Raw genomic sequence first — 13,811 nt, 5'->3', positions numbered from 1 at the left:
TAGCTTGGATAACTCATTTTAGACACCTTTGAAGCTGTCAGTGTGAGGCGGCTAAAGGAGATAGGGAGCGCAGGAAATATTTCTTAACCTTCATTCTGATCACGTTACCAACATTTTACTGTGTTTTCTCAAATGTGTACATTTTAGGGGAAAAATATGTATTTTTATCATCTATTCTTCAAATGGTCTTTCCAATCTGCTATAGGCGATATTAGTGACACGTATCAGTTCTTTCAATTGATTTGAATGTTGTAACTCTATATTTGATGTCTCATGGTACAGCTGACATAAAGCACATCACTGTGCTGTGCACAGGCCACCTTCTTTGCCTAGATTCTAAATTAGTGCAAGTAGTACATTAAATAATATTTAAGAAAATTTGGAGTTTAGTATACTACTCCCCCCAGTCTTGAAATGCGCGTTCAAGAAAAAAGATGCCCGCGCCCTTGTTTTGGTTTTGTGGTGGGCTGGCCTTGTCCTGACCTATCTTCTACTTTGGTTAGTAATGCTGCATTCGTAGCTGAGAGATGAAGTAGCCACACAGTCGCTAACTATCACTTTTGATTATTCTCCTCAGATGTTCGACTGGATCAGCCACAACAAGGAGTTGTTCCTCCAGAGCCACACGGAGATCGGAGTGAGCTACCAACATGCGCTCGACCTTCAGACGCAGCACAATCACTTTGCTATGAATTCCATGGTGAGTACACAGATGGGTTGTGTAAGTGGGAGATCGAACTCCACGCTGAATTATTCAGTGACTGGGCGTGAGTAGGAGCACTGAATTGGTGGACTCTGCAAAGCCTCAATGAGGTTACAATAAACTCTGGTCAAATGAGTGATCGATGAGTTACCCGTAAGTCTTCTTGTGTACGCTTGTCTGAGTGATGCCCTACATTACCCAAGAAATTTGGAAGGAATATCCCCAAATAAGACCAACCAGATCATGATCCATTCAGAGCAGCTGTAATGTTTCAGAAAGGTACACGATGGAGAAGAAATAAGCATACAAAAAAAGATCACTTGCTTTGCTGCTCTTTCTGAGAAGGCTTGTAAAATGCTGCACAAAAACTACCCAAGGAAGTTTTGTAACCACCCTGACACCGTTTTACTCCGGTATTTTTTGTGCAGCATTCCAGGAGTTCCCCTCCAAAGTAGGGAGTACCATGTGGTTTCGGGTTTATAAACAGTTAAACGGACACGTTATTCCCCTTTCTGCCTTATTTTCCTCAGTTACATTCGTCCAAGTAATACCAAAAGATTTTTGTAATAGGAGCAGCCGCAGTTGATAAAAGTCCGGTTGGAAAATAAAACCAAGCACCAGTTTGTTCATAAGTACAGCTACGGGCCAAACGGAGAGGTATTACAGCGTCACAACATCGATCTGACATTTTCTCCAACCCCTGAGGGGCTTGGGTCTTCCTATCTTGGAGTGGCTTGTGCTTGAATTCAGGGCCATTGGGGAGTATGACACTTTTTATGAATAGTTATCGCTCTTTTTACAACAAGCTCTTGCAAGTTTGGCAGATACACGTTGTGATTTCCAGTTGATACTAATCTTGCCCTGAGGAAGTTCCCTATATGGGAACGAAACGCGTTGGCTGAATTGAGCAAAAATCTAATGCTTTTAAGAAAAATATTCCCAATTAAAGAAGTTAATTTTCAACCTACACTGGCCTGTTGGACTTTGTGAGCTGCGCAACCCCACTTGTTATAATTGTAAATTAAAGTTATAGCTTTAGAATTTTTAAAGTTTGTGTAGTTAAAACTTGGTTTGTATAGGGAAAATACTAACTATAACTAAGCTTTAATCTTTTTAATAAAATGTTTTCAAATTTTAAATTGTAGAGTTCAGTGTCGCTAGTGAAGACATGTTATGTTGAGTGCCATACATTACAGTGGAGGAGAGTTTTGTAAAGTCTATTGTCATAGACTGGAGAATTGTAGATTGGTATTGAGTGTAGTAGATTAAAGTGTAGTAGCGTATCGCACAAGTAGCAAAGTGTTATATTGTGTAGTGGCATGGTGTCTCACATAGTGGAGTCAAGTATTGTAGACTGGGGCAGTGAGTTATACAGTGGAATGACGTGTCGAACAGTAGAGTATGGTGTCATAGGCTGTCATATAATGGAGTACAGTGGTTTGGAGTGGAGTAGGGTTAAGTGGAGTGTCATAGAGTACAGCGGAGGAGAGTGTCGTGGAGTGCTGTCATATAGTGGAGTTGGATATCATAGAGAGAAGTTGAGGGGCGTGTTGTAGAGTGTCATACAGTGTAGTACAGAGGTGTGGGGCGTATAGTGGATGGGTGTGGAATCGAGTGGCATGGAGTGCATTGTTGTAAAGTGGAGTTGTATACAGCTGAGTAGAGTGCTGGACAGTGGAACAGTATAGTATGGAGTATAGTACAGTGGCGTAGAGTGGGATAAAGTGTAGCAGAGTGGATTATAGTTAAGGGGAGTACACTGGAGTGGGGTAGTAGAGAGTGGAGCAAAGTTTCATAGGCTAGAGTGGGGTGGCGTAGCATACAGTCGAGTGGAGTGGCGTAGCATACAGTAGAGTGAAGTGGCGTAGAATACAGTCGAGTGGAGCGGCGTAGCATACAGTCGAGTGGAGCGGCGTAGCATACAGTTGAGTGGAGCAGCGTAGCATACAGTCGAGTGGAGCGGCGTAGCATGCAGTCGAGTGCAGTGGCGTACCATACAGTCGAGTGCAGTGGCGTAGCATACAGTCTAGTGCAGTGGCGTAGCATACAGTCAAGTAAAGGGTCATAGATTGGAGGACCGTGATATACAACAGTGTTGTGGGGTGTCGTACAGTATTGGAAAGTGATGTGAAGTACAATAGAGTAGAGTGGCATACAGTCGAGTGGATGTTTGTAGAATGGAGAAGTGTACAGTACAGTGTTGTAAAGTGTGATATAGTGCATTGTTATACAGTGTTATAGAGTACAAAGGCATCGAGTGGCATAGAGTGTAGTACTGTGTCAGAGTAGAGTGGAGTAAAGTGGGGTGCAGTGGCTTACATAGTTGCGTACAGTGTCGTATTGTGGTCTAGAGTATCAGTGTTTTACAGTGGCATACAGTGTAGTACAGTGTTGAAAAGTGGAGTGAAGGGGTACATACACGAGCAAAGTGTCAGAGCTGCATACAGTGTAGTAGGTTGTTGTAGAGGTGCATAGAGTACAGTAGCATGTAAAACAGTTGAGCTGCGTAGAGTGGATTGTTGTATTGCAGCGTAGAGCGAGGTAAAATCTCATACAGTGGAGTAGAATCGAGTGCAGGGGTGTATCGTAGTGTGGCGTAGAGTACAATAGAGTGTATGGTGCGTAGAGTGGCGTGGAGTGTACTGGTGTAGCGTAACTAGTAACCTGTTATAAACTGAAGAGGGGTCTTGTACAGTAGAGTGGAGTTCTATGTCGTATAGAAAAGCGTATTGTGGAATCGAGTGTTGTACATTGGAGTGTATGGGTATAGAGTGGAGTCTATAGTTGGACACTGGAGTGTATTGAGATAGAGTGGAGCAGAATGTCGTAGAGTGCAATAAAGTATGGTAGACTTTTATAGAGTGGAGGAGAGTGTCTTACAATGGAGCTGCATAAAGTGGAGTGGCGTAGGGAGGATTACCATAAAGTGTCGTTGCGTACAGTGGAATAACGTACAGTGGAATAACGTACAGTGGAATATTGTACAGTGAAGTATAGAAGAGTAGAGTGGTGTACAGTGGAGTGGCTTAGGGTGCAGTGGATTTGTGTAGAGTGGGGTGGCATACATTGAAGTGGAGTAGCGTTGAGTTGAAGAAACTGTAAATTGGATTGGCGTCTTGTACAGTAGAGTGGAGTGCTGTGTCGTACAGTGTAGGAAACTGCCGTAGAGTCGATTAGAGTGTTGTACAATAGATTGTACGGGCATAGAGAACAGTGCAAATTTGGACAGTGGAGTGTACAGTGATAAGATGGAGTAGAGTCTAGTAGAGTGGCATAAAGTGTAGTAGAGTTTTGTAGAGTGGAGATATACAGAGTGGAGGAGAGTACACTGGAGTGGCATAGTGTTGAGTGGCTAAAAGTGGGATAGCATAGATTGGAGTAGCATAGACTGGAGTGGGATAGTGTAATCGTGTATAGTGTAGTAGCGTACAGTGAAGTGGTTTAGGCTGGAGTGGTGTATTTTGGGGTAGAGTGTAATAGCATACATTAGAGTGGCATACAGTGGAGTGGAGTGGAACACCATACAGTAGAGACGTAGTGTAATAGTGTAGAGTGTGTGGCATAGAGTGGAATGGCGTAGTGTAGAGTGGAATGGCGTGGCGTAGAGTGGAATGGCGTAGAGTGGATTAGCATAGATTTGAGTGGCGTAGAGTGAATTAGCCTAGATTTGAATGGCGTAGAGTGGATTAGCATAGATTTGAGTGGCGTAGAGTGAATTAGCCTAGATTTGAATGGCGTAGAGTGGATTAGCATAGATTTGAGTGGTTTAGAGTGGATTAGCATAGAGTGGCGTACAGTGGAGTGGTGTAGACTGGAGTAGTGTACAGTAATGTGGGGTAGAGTGAAATAGCATATAGTGGAATGGCATGGAGTGGTTTCCAATGGATTAGCATAGAATGGAGTGTCGTGGAGTGGTGTAGAGTGGAGTAACGTATAATATGGTATAGCATAGAGTGGGGTATAGTGGAATAGCGCATAGTGGAATGGCATACAGTGAAGTGGTGTAGACTAGAGTGGCGTACACTGAAAAGGGGTAGAGTGTAATAGCATACAGTGGAGTGGCATCCAATGGAATATCTTAGAATGGAGTATCATAGTGTGCAATGACATAGAGTGGAATAGCTTATACAGAAGTAGTGTATAGCAGAGTGCCATACACTGAAGAGGCGTAGAGTTGCATACCATGAAATAGCGTAGAGTGGAGTTGTTTACAGTGTAATAGCATAGAGTGGAGTGGCATAGAGCGGAGTGTTGTACAGAGGAGAGGCTTACCATGTAATAGTGTATAGCTGAGTTGCGTACAGTGGAGTAGCATTTAATGGGGTGGTGTAGACTGGAGTGGCGTACAGTGGTGTGGGGATAGAGTGTGATAGCATACACTGGAGTACAGTGGAGTGGCATACAGTAGAATGGCATAGAGTGGAGTGGCATACAGTGGAATGGAGTAGAGTGAAGTGATGTACAGCAGAATGGCGTATACTGGAGTAGCTTCTAGTGGAGTGGTGTTCAGTGGAGTGACGTTGACTGGAGTGGTGAACAGTGTAATAGGGTAGAGTGGAGTCTCAAACAGTGGAGGGGCGTAGATTGGAATAGCATATAAGTGGAGTGGCATATGGATGTATGTAAAATTTAGCAGCAATGTAAATTATAGTGTGTAGAGAAACACAACTGCAAATTGTGCTGCCTTGCGTTTCAACAGATTTTATGAATCAATGCAGGATCACGCATGGTGACTTAAGTGTTGTATTGCCCATGCAACACCATGAGTGACGCAAGGGTACCACAATTCAGTAATACAGCTGTGCCTTAGTTATATTTTGGGCCATGGTATACTGTGATATCTTTGCAATATACCATAGTATATGGCGGTGACATTATGTAATTGGGCAATGGCTGTTTTCAGAGAATGAAAAGGCAGCCATATTGTTTTTACTATTCTTTGGCTGTGTTCAGTGTTAGGCCTTTAGATATAATAAGTAGTAGGTCCTTCCTCTCACCCCTTTATTAAAGTGTAAATAGGTCAGTAAATTTACTTATATTTGTAATATATGTTTAATAATGTTTACGGCAATGTACCATGATAGTTTCACAAAATGTTTTCAAATCCCGCGAAAATACTGTGGTGATAGATATCGCTACATTTAAATGCCCTATATGTTCACAAATACTTACCCTACTTAACTGCAGTACTCAAAAAGCATAATTTCTGCACCATCATGTATTATCCTGCCAAATTGTATGTAAATCCATTCAGTGGTTTTCACACTGCATCAAACAAATAGTCTATGGCAAATGCATTGGTGGAAACAGGGGTTTTGGGACCCTCTTTCATCTTTGCATCTCCTTAACGATTCCCCACAGAAATTTACATCATCCCAAAATGTAGAAAATGCTGTAGGTCTGAAAAGTTTTGTCCTGCTTTAATAAACGAGCGGACAGTTATTAAAGAGCTAATATCTGAGTAATGGGAATACGAACTAGAACTACAGAGTGACAATCCGATTTAATGTGATTTACTTTGTTTTATCTATTGGATTTGTTATGTGTTTGTTTATTGGTTTACATAATAATGTGACCATAAAAATATCTGTGACCATAAAAGTATCTAAAAAAAGTTGTTCATGTTCTGAAACTTTACATAGGCAGTCTAGTTTACGTTTGGCTTCCTTGCTACTTTTAGTAGGATTGTTCTAAATATTAAGCCCAAAGTGAATGAAAGGTTGTTATAAGAATTAAGATTATAGTTTTTTTGCATAATGGCTAAATATCATGTCCTCCATATAGTAGTTTGTGTAGTTCACTGCTAGGGCACTTTTCCATATTGTTGCACAGGAGTATACAAGTGGAATTAATGTAATTTTTAGATGTCTTGCTTACGCCTATCAGATAATACAGCTCACACACGATGGCTCAACACTTGGGCGAAGCAAAAGATATAACACAATACAAGCAACACATTTAGAAAAGGGTTTTATTTTACAAAATGCAAGGACTCTCTCTCTTAGAATAAGGCGTGGGGTTTTATTTTACACAATGCTCTCTAACAAAAAGGCTTTCCCAGATGCCAAATGCAAATGGTTCAAATACACAGAGATATATATACAGAAAGATATATATATACATCAGATGATTACTCTGTATGTGCACCTCAACTCACCCCCACATCACAAAGAAAACACCTAATTTGATCAAAGCCACTGGCGAAACATCACAATGGCAATAACCAAAACTCAATACATCACCTGGTGCAAAACACTGCATCTCAGACTGGGGAAGTAAACAGCTGTGGTTTGAGAACCTCAGCAACCAGGGTCCACGCTCCGAGATAGACACTTCCGTCGTCTGCGCTCGGATTCCAAACTCCCGGTTTCCGAGTCTGCAACCCTCCGCTTTAAACACACTAGAAGGTTCGAGGAAGACCTCCCCCCCCCCCCCCCCCGGGCCAGAGGGATCTTACTAGAACTGGCCAGGTTCCAAGCAAGCATTCCTACGACAGGAAGGAGCTCTCACGTCCCCTTCTTCAAATCTTGCATGTTCCAGCCTCTATCTTGACGAAGCTCACAAACATAAACAATCCCTCACAAAAACAGAAAGACCTTGAACATGAATAACCCAAGCAACTTGCAAGCGCTGCTGTGCACGCAGAAAAGCTGAAGCAAGGCAAAGTCAGGAAAAAGGATGACATGAGGCCATGTCAAAGCCAATAGTAAGCACTTCATAATTCTCATTAATGTACAACACAATGTACATTTGTGAACACACTGCTTATAGATTCACACACTTCCTCTCGCAATGTACAACACTGAGCACATGTGTGCATCACTGCCCACTACACTGCACTTCGAGACCGAAAAGTACATTCCACAACTCTTGCTCTCCCTTTCACGCTTTCAAATGCACAACCCACACGTTCTGTTCTTGGCAAGGCTGTCTTACTCCGTGACAGCTCCCACTGAAAGACAGCAAGATTACAAGAAAGAAGAACAGCAAGACATATGCAGGACCGTCGTACATCCAGGCAAGGATGAAATAACACACTAAAGTCATTTAAAATAATGGTAGTCAAAGGTCATCACTGGGTGTCAAACCACAAGAGTGCCTCTAGCACTACAATAAGGAAGATGGTTTTTGTTTGGCTTGTTGGTCAGTTTTAATTTGTGTGCCAGAGAAGATGCAAAGAAAACATATGTAGATTAAGATGTATTCTATTTGTTATACATTTGCTAATAGGTTTCCAATAGCCTGTGGCCATAAATGGGTCTTTCAGTTGTCTCTGTAGTAAATCTGGAACTTTACATATACAATCTAGTTTATTATTTTGGCTTCCTTACTACTTTTAGTAGAATTGTGCTACATATGAAGTCAAAAGTGAATGAAAGGCAGCCATTGATATAAAAATGAAGGTTATTTTTTTTCTAGTGGCCAATTATCATGTCCTCTAAATAGTATTTTGAGTGGCTCACTACTAGGGCAGTTTTTTTGGTACTGAGATGCATAAGAAAGATGGGTTTTGTTTGGCTTGTTGGCCCACTTTTATTTTGTGAGCCAGAGAGCATGCAAATAAAACTAATGTAGATTAAGATGTATTCTATTCAATTTGACTATAGGTTCCCATTAGCATGTCACCATAAATGGGTCTTTCAGTTGTTCATGTAGTGAATTTCAAACTTTACATATGCAGTTTATTTTATTTTGTGGTCTTTCATGCTACTTTTAGTAGTACTGTGCTACAAGATACCACCAAGTTGAAAACCTTATAACTTATGAAATACCTTCAGCATCTACAAGAATTATCTGTGCCCTCTAGTATCTAATGCTGTCAAGTTTCAGCAAATTCTCACTGGCCATTTTCGTGCTTAGTGAAATGCAAAAGTCTTTGTAAAATGCATTGGATTTCAAGCCTGCTTTAGGATTCCCCTTTTTTCTTTGCACTCCTTTGACCAAACGCAGCAAAACCTTCAATCCTCTGACAATGAAACGGTTGCAACAGGTTTGTAAACGTTTGCACACATTCAACAAACGGGTGCACAGTTATTAAGGGGCAAAAATCCCTATCTCTGGTGACTCTAACCATAACTACAGAGTAAAAAAATATATATATACTTACACATATGTGTGTATATATGTGTGTGCATGTATATAGATGTGTATGCATGTATATATAGGTATCTATATGGATGTGTATATATACATATATATGTATGTATATAAATGTGTATGTATATATTAACCAAACGTTGCAAAACTTTCAATCCTCAATATATCTGATGGGTGCAATAGGTCTGCAAAACTTTGCTGATATTTGTCAAACAGGTGCAAAGTTATTAAGAGACAAAAATCTGAGGAATTCCTTTCTCTGGGTAACCTTAACTATAACTACAGAGTTGAGTCAGTTAAGGTTACCCTGAGAAAAGAATTCCTTAGATTTTTGTCCCCTAATAACTTTGCACTTGGTGAACAAATGTCTGCGAAACCTCGTAGACCTATTGCACCTATTAGTTTGGTGAAGGCTTTAAAGTTTTTATGTGATTGATCAAAGGGGTGCAAATAAAAACAGGGGGTCCCAAAACACTTGTAATCCAATGCATTTTACATAGATTTTTGTATTTCACGTAGTGCGAAAACGGTCATTTGGATTTAAATGAAATTGGGCTGGATTAGACACTATGGTGTGCAGATGATTCTTTTGGGTACTACATGTAAGTAGAGTACTTTTTTTAAGTTGTGTGGCATTTTAATGTACTGATATCTGTTGTCACTGTATTTTCATGTTATTTCGTGGCAGTACCGTGGTACATAGCGATGACAGGCTATTACGTGATTTGCTAATGACTGCCTTTAAAAATGTTAAAGATATCCATGTTGTTTTTGGTACAGTTTGCCTGTGTTATGCGTTACGCCTTCAGATCTAGGTAAATATTAGGTTTAGTTTTTTTCCCCCTACCTATTACCACTTTAGTAATGTGGTAATAGGTAGGGAAACATATTCATAAGTTTCTATAAAATTTAATAAAATAGAGTTCCTCGATGCTACCTTGGGAGCACTGTAGTACCAAAAAAGAAATTGAAAAAAACAATTGTTAAATAATTAGAAATACACTGTAATACGCTATGTCTTACAAATATAGTGCACCAAAGTGTATTTTCTATTTTTAATCTATTTAAATATGTACAAAAAGATTTATGCAGTAGCACGTTAATACCTACAAATTACCAACCTACTAAAAAAAGTGTAGTTCACCCTAGACTGCTATAAAAATATATAGACATATATATAAAAATCTCTATTGGTTACCTCTCAAATAAACTAAAGTGGTAATAGGTAGTGAACAACAATAAAGCCTATACATGTATGTAAGACCCTAACTCAGAACGCAGTGAAACGCAGATCACAGCTCAACTGTGTCAAAATCTTCATGGGCGCCTTTTACCCTTGATAAACACAGCCATTAGCCCATCACATAATTACTATTCAGCTCCATGTAACGAGGTATACCGCAAACTTACCATGGTAAACAATGGCATAATATATAACTACGTTTTTTATACAACTTATAAGTTTAACACTACTTACACTATTTACATAAACTGCCAAAAATTACTATTTGCGCATCATATTGTATATTCCTGCCACATAAAGTGTATAGCCTCACACTTTCGTGCTATGTGTGTTTCAATTAACACATTTCACACCACTCCACTTTGCATCACTCCTCTATAAGCCACTTCATAGTACGCTAATTAACTGTATGCCATTCCACTGCACTCCACACCACTCTACGCTATTATACTGTATGCCATCCTATTCTATTACACTTCAGTATATGCCACTTCTCTCTACGCCTCTCCACTGTACACTACTCCACTGTTCGCAATTCCACTCTGACACTACACTTTACGCTACTCTGTGCCATTCAACTCTGCACTACTTCATGGCACACCACTGCAAACTACGCCATTCCACTGTACGCCACTCCACTCTGCTGAACTGTACTGTGGTTATCTGCGAAATACACCAGTCCACAACAATCCTTTTTATGCTTTTACACTGCACAACACTGCTTTTTAAGCCATCTAACTAAATGCCACTCCACTGTACGTCACTACACTCTGTTTCTACAGTCTATGCTATTTCACTGTACGGCACTATTTTCTACACTGTTACACTATATACCACTCCACTGTAGGTTACTAGACTTAACGGCACTAAACTCAATGTAATTCCACTCAACAATACTCCACTGTACCATACTCCAATGTACGCCACCTGCACTCTACGCCACTCCACCGTAAGCCACTGCACTCTACGCTATTCCACTCTACACTATTCCACTCTATGCAACTCCACCTTACTCCACTCTACCCCACTGTAGTATACGCTATCCTACTGTATGCCCATCCACTCTACGGTATTGGACTTTACGCCACTGCACTGTACCTCTCTCCACTCTACTCAAGTCTGCTCTACACCTCTACTCTATGCCACTCCACTCAATTCTACTGTAGGGCACTCCACTCTACCACACTCAACTGGATGCCACTGTACTGTACACCATTCCAGTAGACCCTATTCCAATGTATGACACTACACTGTACAACACTCCAGTCTGTCACTTCACTACACTGTATGCCAAACCACTCTACTCTGTTCCACTGTACGTGACTCCACTTCACCACACTCCACTGTATGCTATCCCAGTCTATACAAATCAACTGTATGCCACTCTAAAATAAGCTATTCCTTTGTACAACAATGCACTATACCCTCTCTACTCTATCCCACTTTACTATACTCATTTCCACTCGTCACTCTGCTCTATGACATTCTGCTCTATCCACTCCAGTCTACGCTACTATAGTGTACTTCATTCCACTCTACTCCACGACAATATAGTATACAACAGTACACTATCCTCTACTGTATTGTACCACACTCTACTCAGTGACTCTCCATTCAGCAACAGTAAACTGTACGATTATAAAAAAAAGTTATTAGCATTTTAAAACCCATTGAAATTTCATGAAAGACCTAAAGGTTAAGGATAAGTTATAGTTAGGGAAACTTTATTTTCTTCTTTGTATATAAACCCAACTTAAACTACACAAACATTAGAAATGCTAAAGTTTCAGTTATAACTTAAATTTATGATTTACGCACCACTCCCAAATTACTATGTCATAGCTATCACTCACATTTATACTTAAGCACCACCTTCAAATTACTATAAGTGGCCCACCTTCGTACACAGTCTTGTCACCTCACTCGCCACACTACATTAACTAGAACTCTCCCCTTCTACATACACTATTCATGCCCTTGCATTTTACATAATATATATCATGTGAAACCATAACATTGACAACAACACTTAGGACCTCTGAAAGCACATGATTTGTCATAACACACTGCATGGCAGAGTGGCAAGTTATAGTTAATGCAGTGTGGAAAGTGAGGTGACAAGACAGTCAACGGAGGTGGGTCACTTATAGTGATTTGAAGGTGGTGCGTAAGTATGAATTTTAATTACAACTATGCCTTGTAGATATTTGAAAGTGGTGCAGTTTAAGTTATAACTATAACCTTAGAAATTCTAATGTTTAAGTTGGGTTTGTATATAAAGAAGAAATAAAATTATCCTAACTGTAGCAACCTATACCTGTTAATGAAAACAGAAGCGCCATAGAGCGGCACCTCAGAGTGTTGTAGTTTGGAATAGCGTAGAATAAATATAAAGCTTCTACAATACCATGACCGAAATATCAAAAATCTAAATATTGAGGAGGTAAGTGCACACAGAGAGGTATAGATTTACTATTCTTAACTCTACATCTACTTACCCTGAATATATGTATATCATCAAGATATGAGCATTTGGGGTTGGTATAGAAAATCTATTCATACCTAATCTGTGGATATTTTGGTCCATGATATTCTGGTCACCACAATGTGACCGCTCGATATTCCGTCTGTAATATTCTGGACCCACATTGCCGCACAGCACATCCAAGAATAATAGGTCAGTGGACATCTGACTGCTAAAGTTCCAGGTCTTACGTTAAGCGCTTTCTGCCTCACACCGTCCGGCATTATGAATAAGAATCTGACAAGTAGATTGAGCACATATGCCTTTAATACTCCAACCTAAAGCCACAGAATTGCTGGAAGGCCTACTGGTGGGAATGCTGGATTTGTAAGATTCCTGACAGATACAATCCTGTTGAATATATTTTCCTCCTTCTGTAGGAAATATCTAAAGCCAAAGAAGAAATGTAAATCCAGTAAATCCTTTTGTGTTTTCACATTAGTTTCACTCTGTTAATGAGGCTATACAGAACAGCACACATCCCTCGTTTCAATAATGTATGTGCTCCCAGTTCTGCAGAACCCGGGCAGGTGTTTTGATTGTGAAGCGTTCTTTAGTTGCCGTTTACTGACCGGGTTGTAGGCGAGCCCAGACACAAGAGTTGCTCCTTTACTTGGATATGATACAGGCTGTTTGTCTGGTAAAATACCTCTTTGAACAAGTAAGAGCCATCATTTTTTCTTTGCCTATGTGCAGTGTAAACTGGTCTCAGTGGGAATCAAGTGATGTTTAATTTTATAGGTTTTAAGCTCTTGCACTTACCATACAATTGACTACATAACTAACACTCTAATTTCCTTACAACCATGAGGTCTGTTTGCTATTGTAGGCAAAATATGCTAGAAAGTGGTGCAACTATGCTACAATAAATCCTAAACATAGAGAAACATAAGCAAACGCTTTAGGTAATCACTTACCTGAAAATGTGCTGCTATGTAATCTCCTAAAATACAGGTGTAATGAGTTGGGGTAAAACGTCAGGCGACCACAGCCCAAAGATTAGCTCACTTTTGATTTTGACTAAAAAAAGGGCGTCTGGCCGAGTCCTGAAGCTTGCAAAGTGCTGAAGCTTGCTGAGTGCAGAATAGCGTACACCTTCCCCCCCCCCCTGCATCCCTCATTGGATACATGCCCGGTTAGATCCATGAAGTTGTCCTAACACGTATAACAGCATGCTAGGGATTGTGAGAGTCATTGAATGTTTTGCTGCAAAGGCTCAAAGTTATATATAAAACTGATGGAGA

General features: G+C 40.2%; 1 protein-coding gene across 8 annotated transcripts in view; it reads left to right on the top strand.

The window, feature by feature from the left end:
* The window catches only part of KALRN (kalirin RhoGEF kinase), a 1,569,312-nt gene that overhangs the window by 599,878 nt on the left and 955,623 nt on the right, over positions 1-13,811 (top strand). For all 8 annotated transcript variants that reach the window (XM_085647304.1, XM_085647302.1, XM_085647305.1 and 5 more), the window contains exon 6: positions 578-700. In XM_085647304.1, the coding sequence (XP_085503430.1) occupies positions 578-700 (123 nt within the window). The remainder of the gene's footprint in view (positions 1-577; positions 701-13,811) is intronic.

The sequence above is a fragment of the Triturus cristatus genome, chromosome 3_2, assembly GCF_964204655.1.
Source record: "Triturus cristatus chromosome 3_2, aTriCri1.1, whole genome shotgun sequence".
NCBI lineage: Eukaryota > Metazoa > Chordata > Amphibia > Caudata > Salamandridae > Triturus > Triturus cristatus.
Note: the sequence above shows the minus strand (reverse complement) of the source record. Positions and strands in the feature narration are given on the sequence as shown.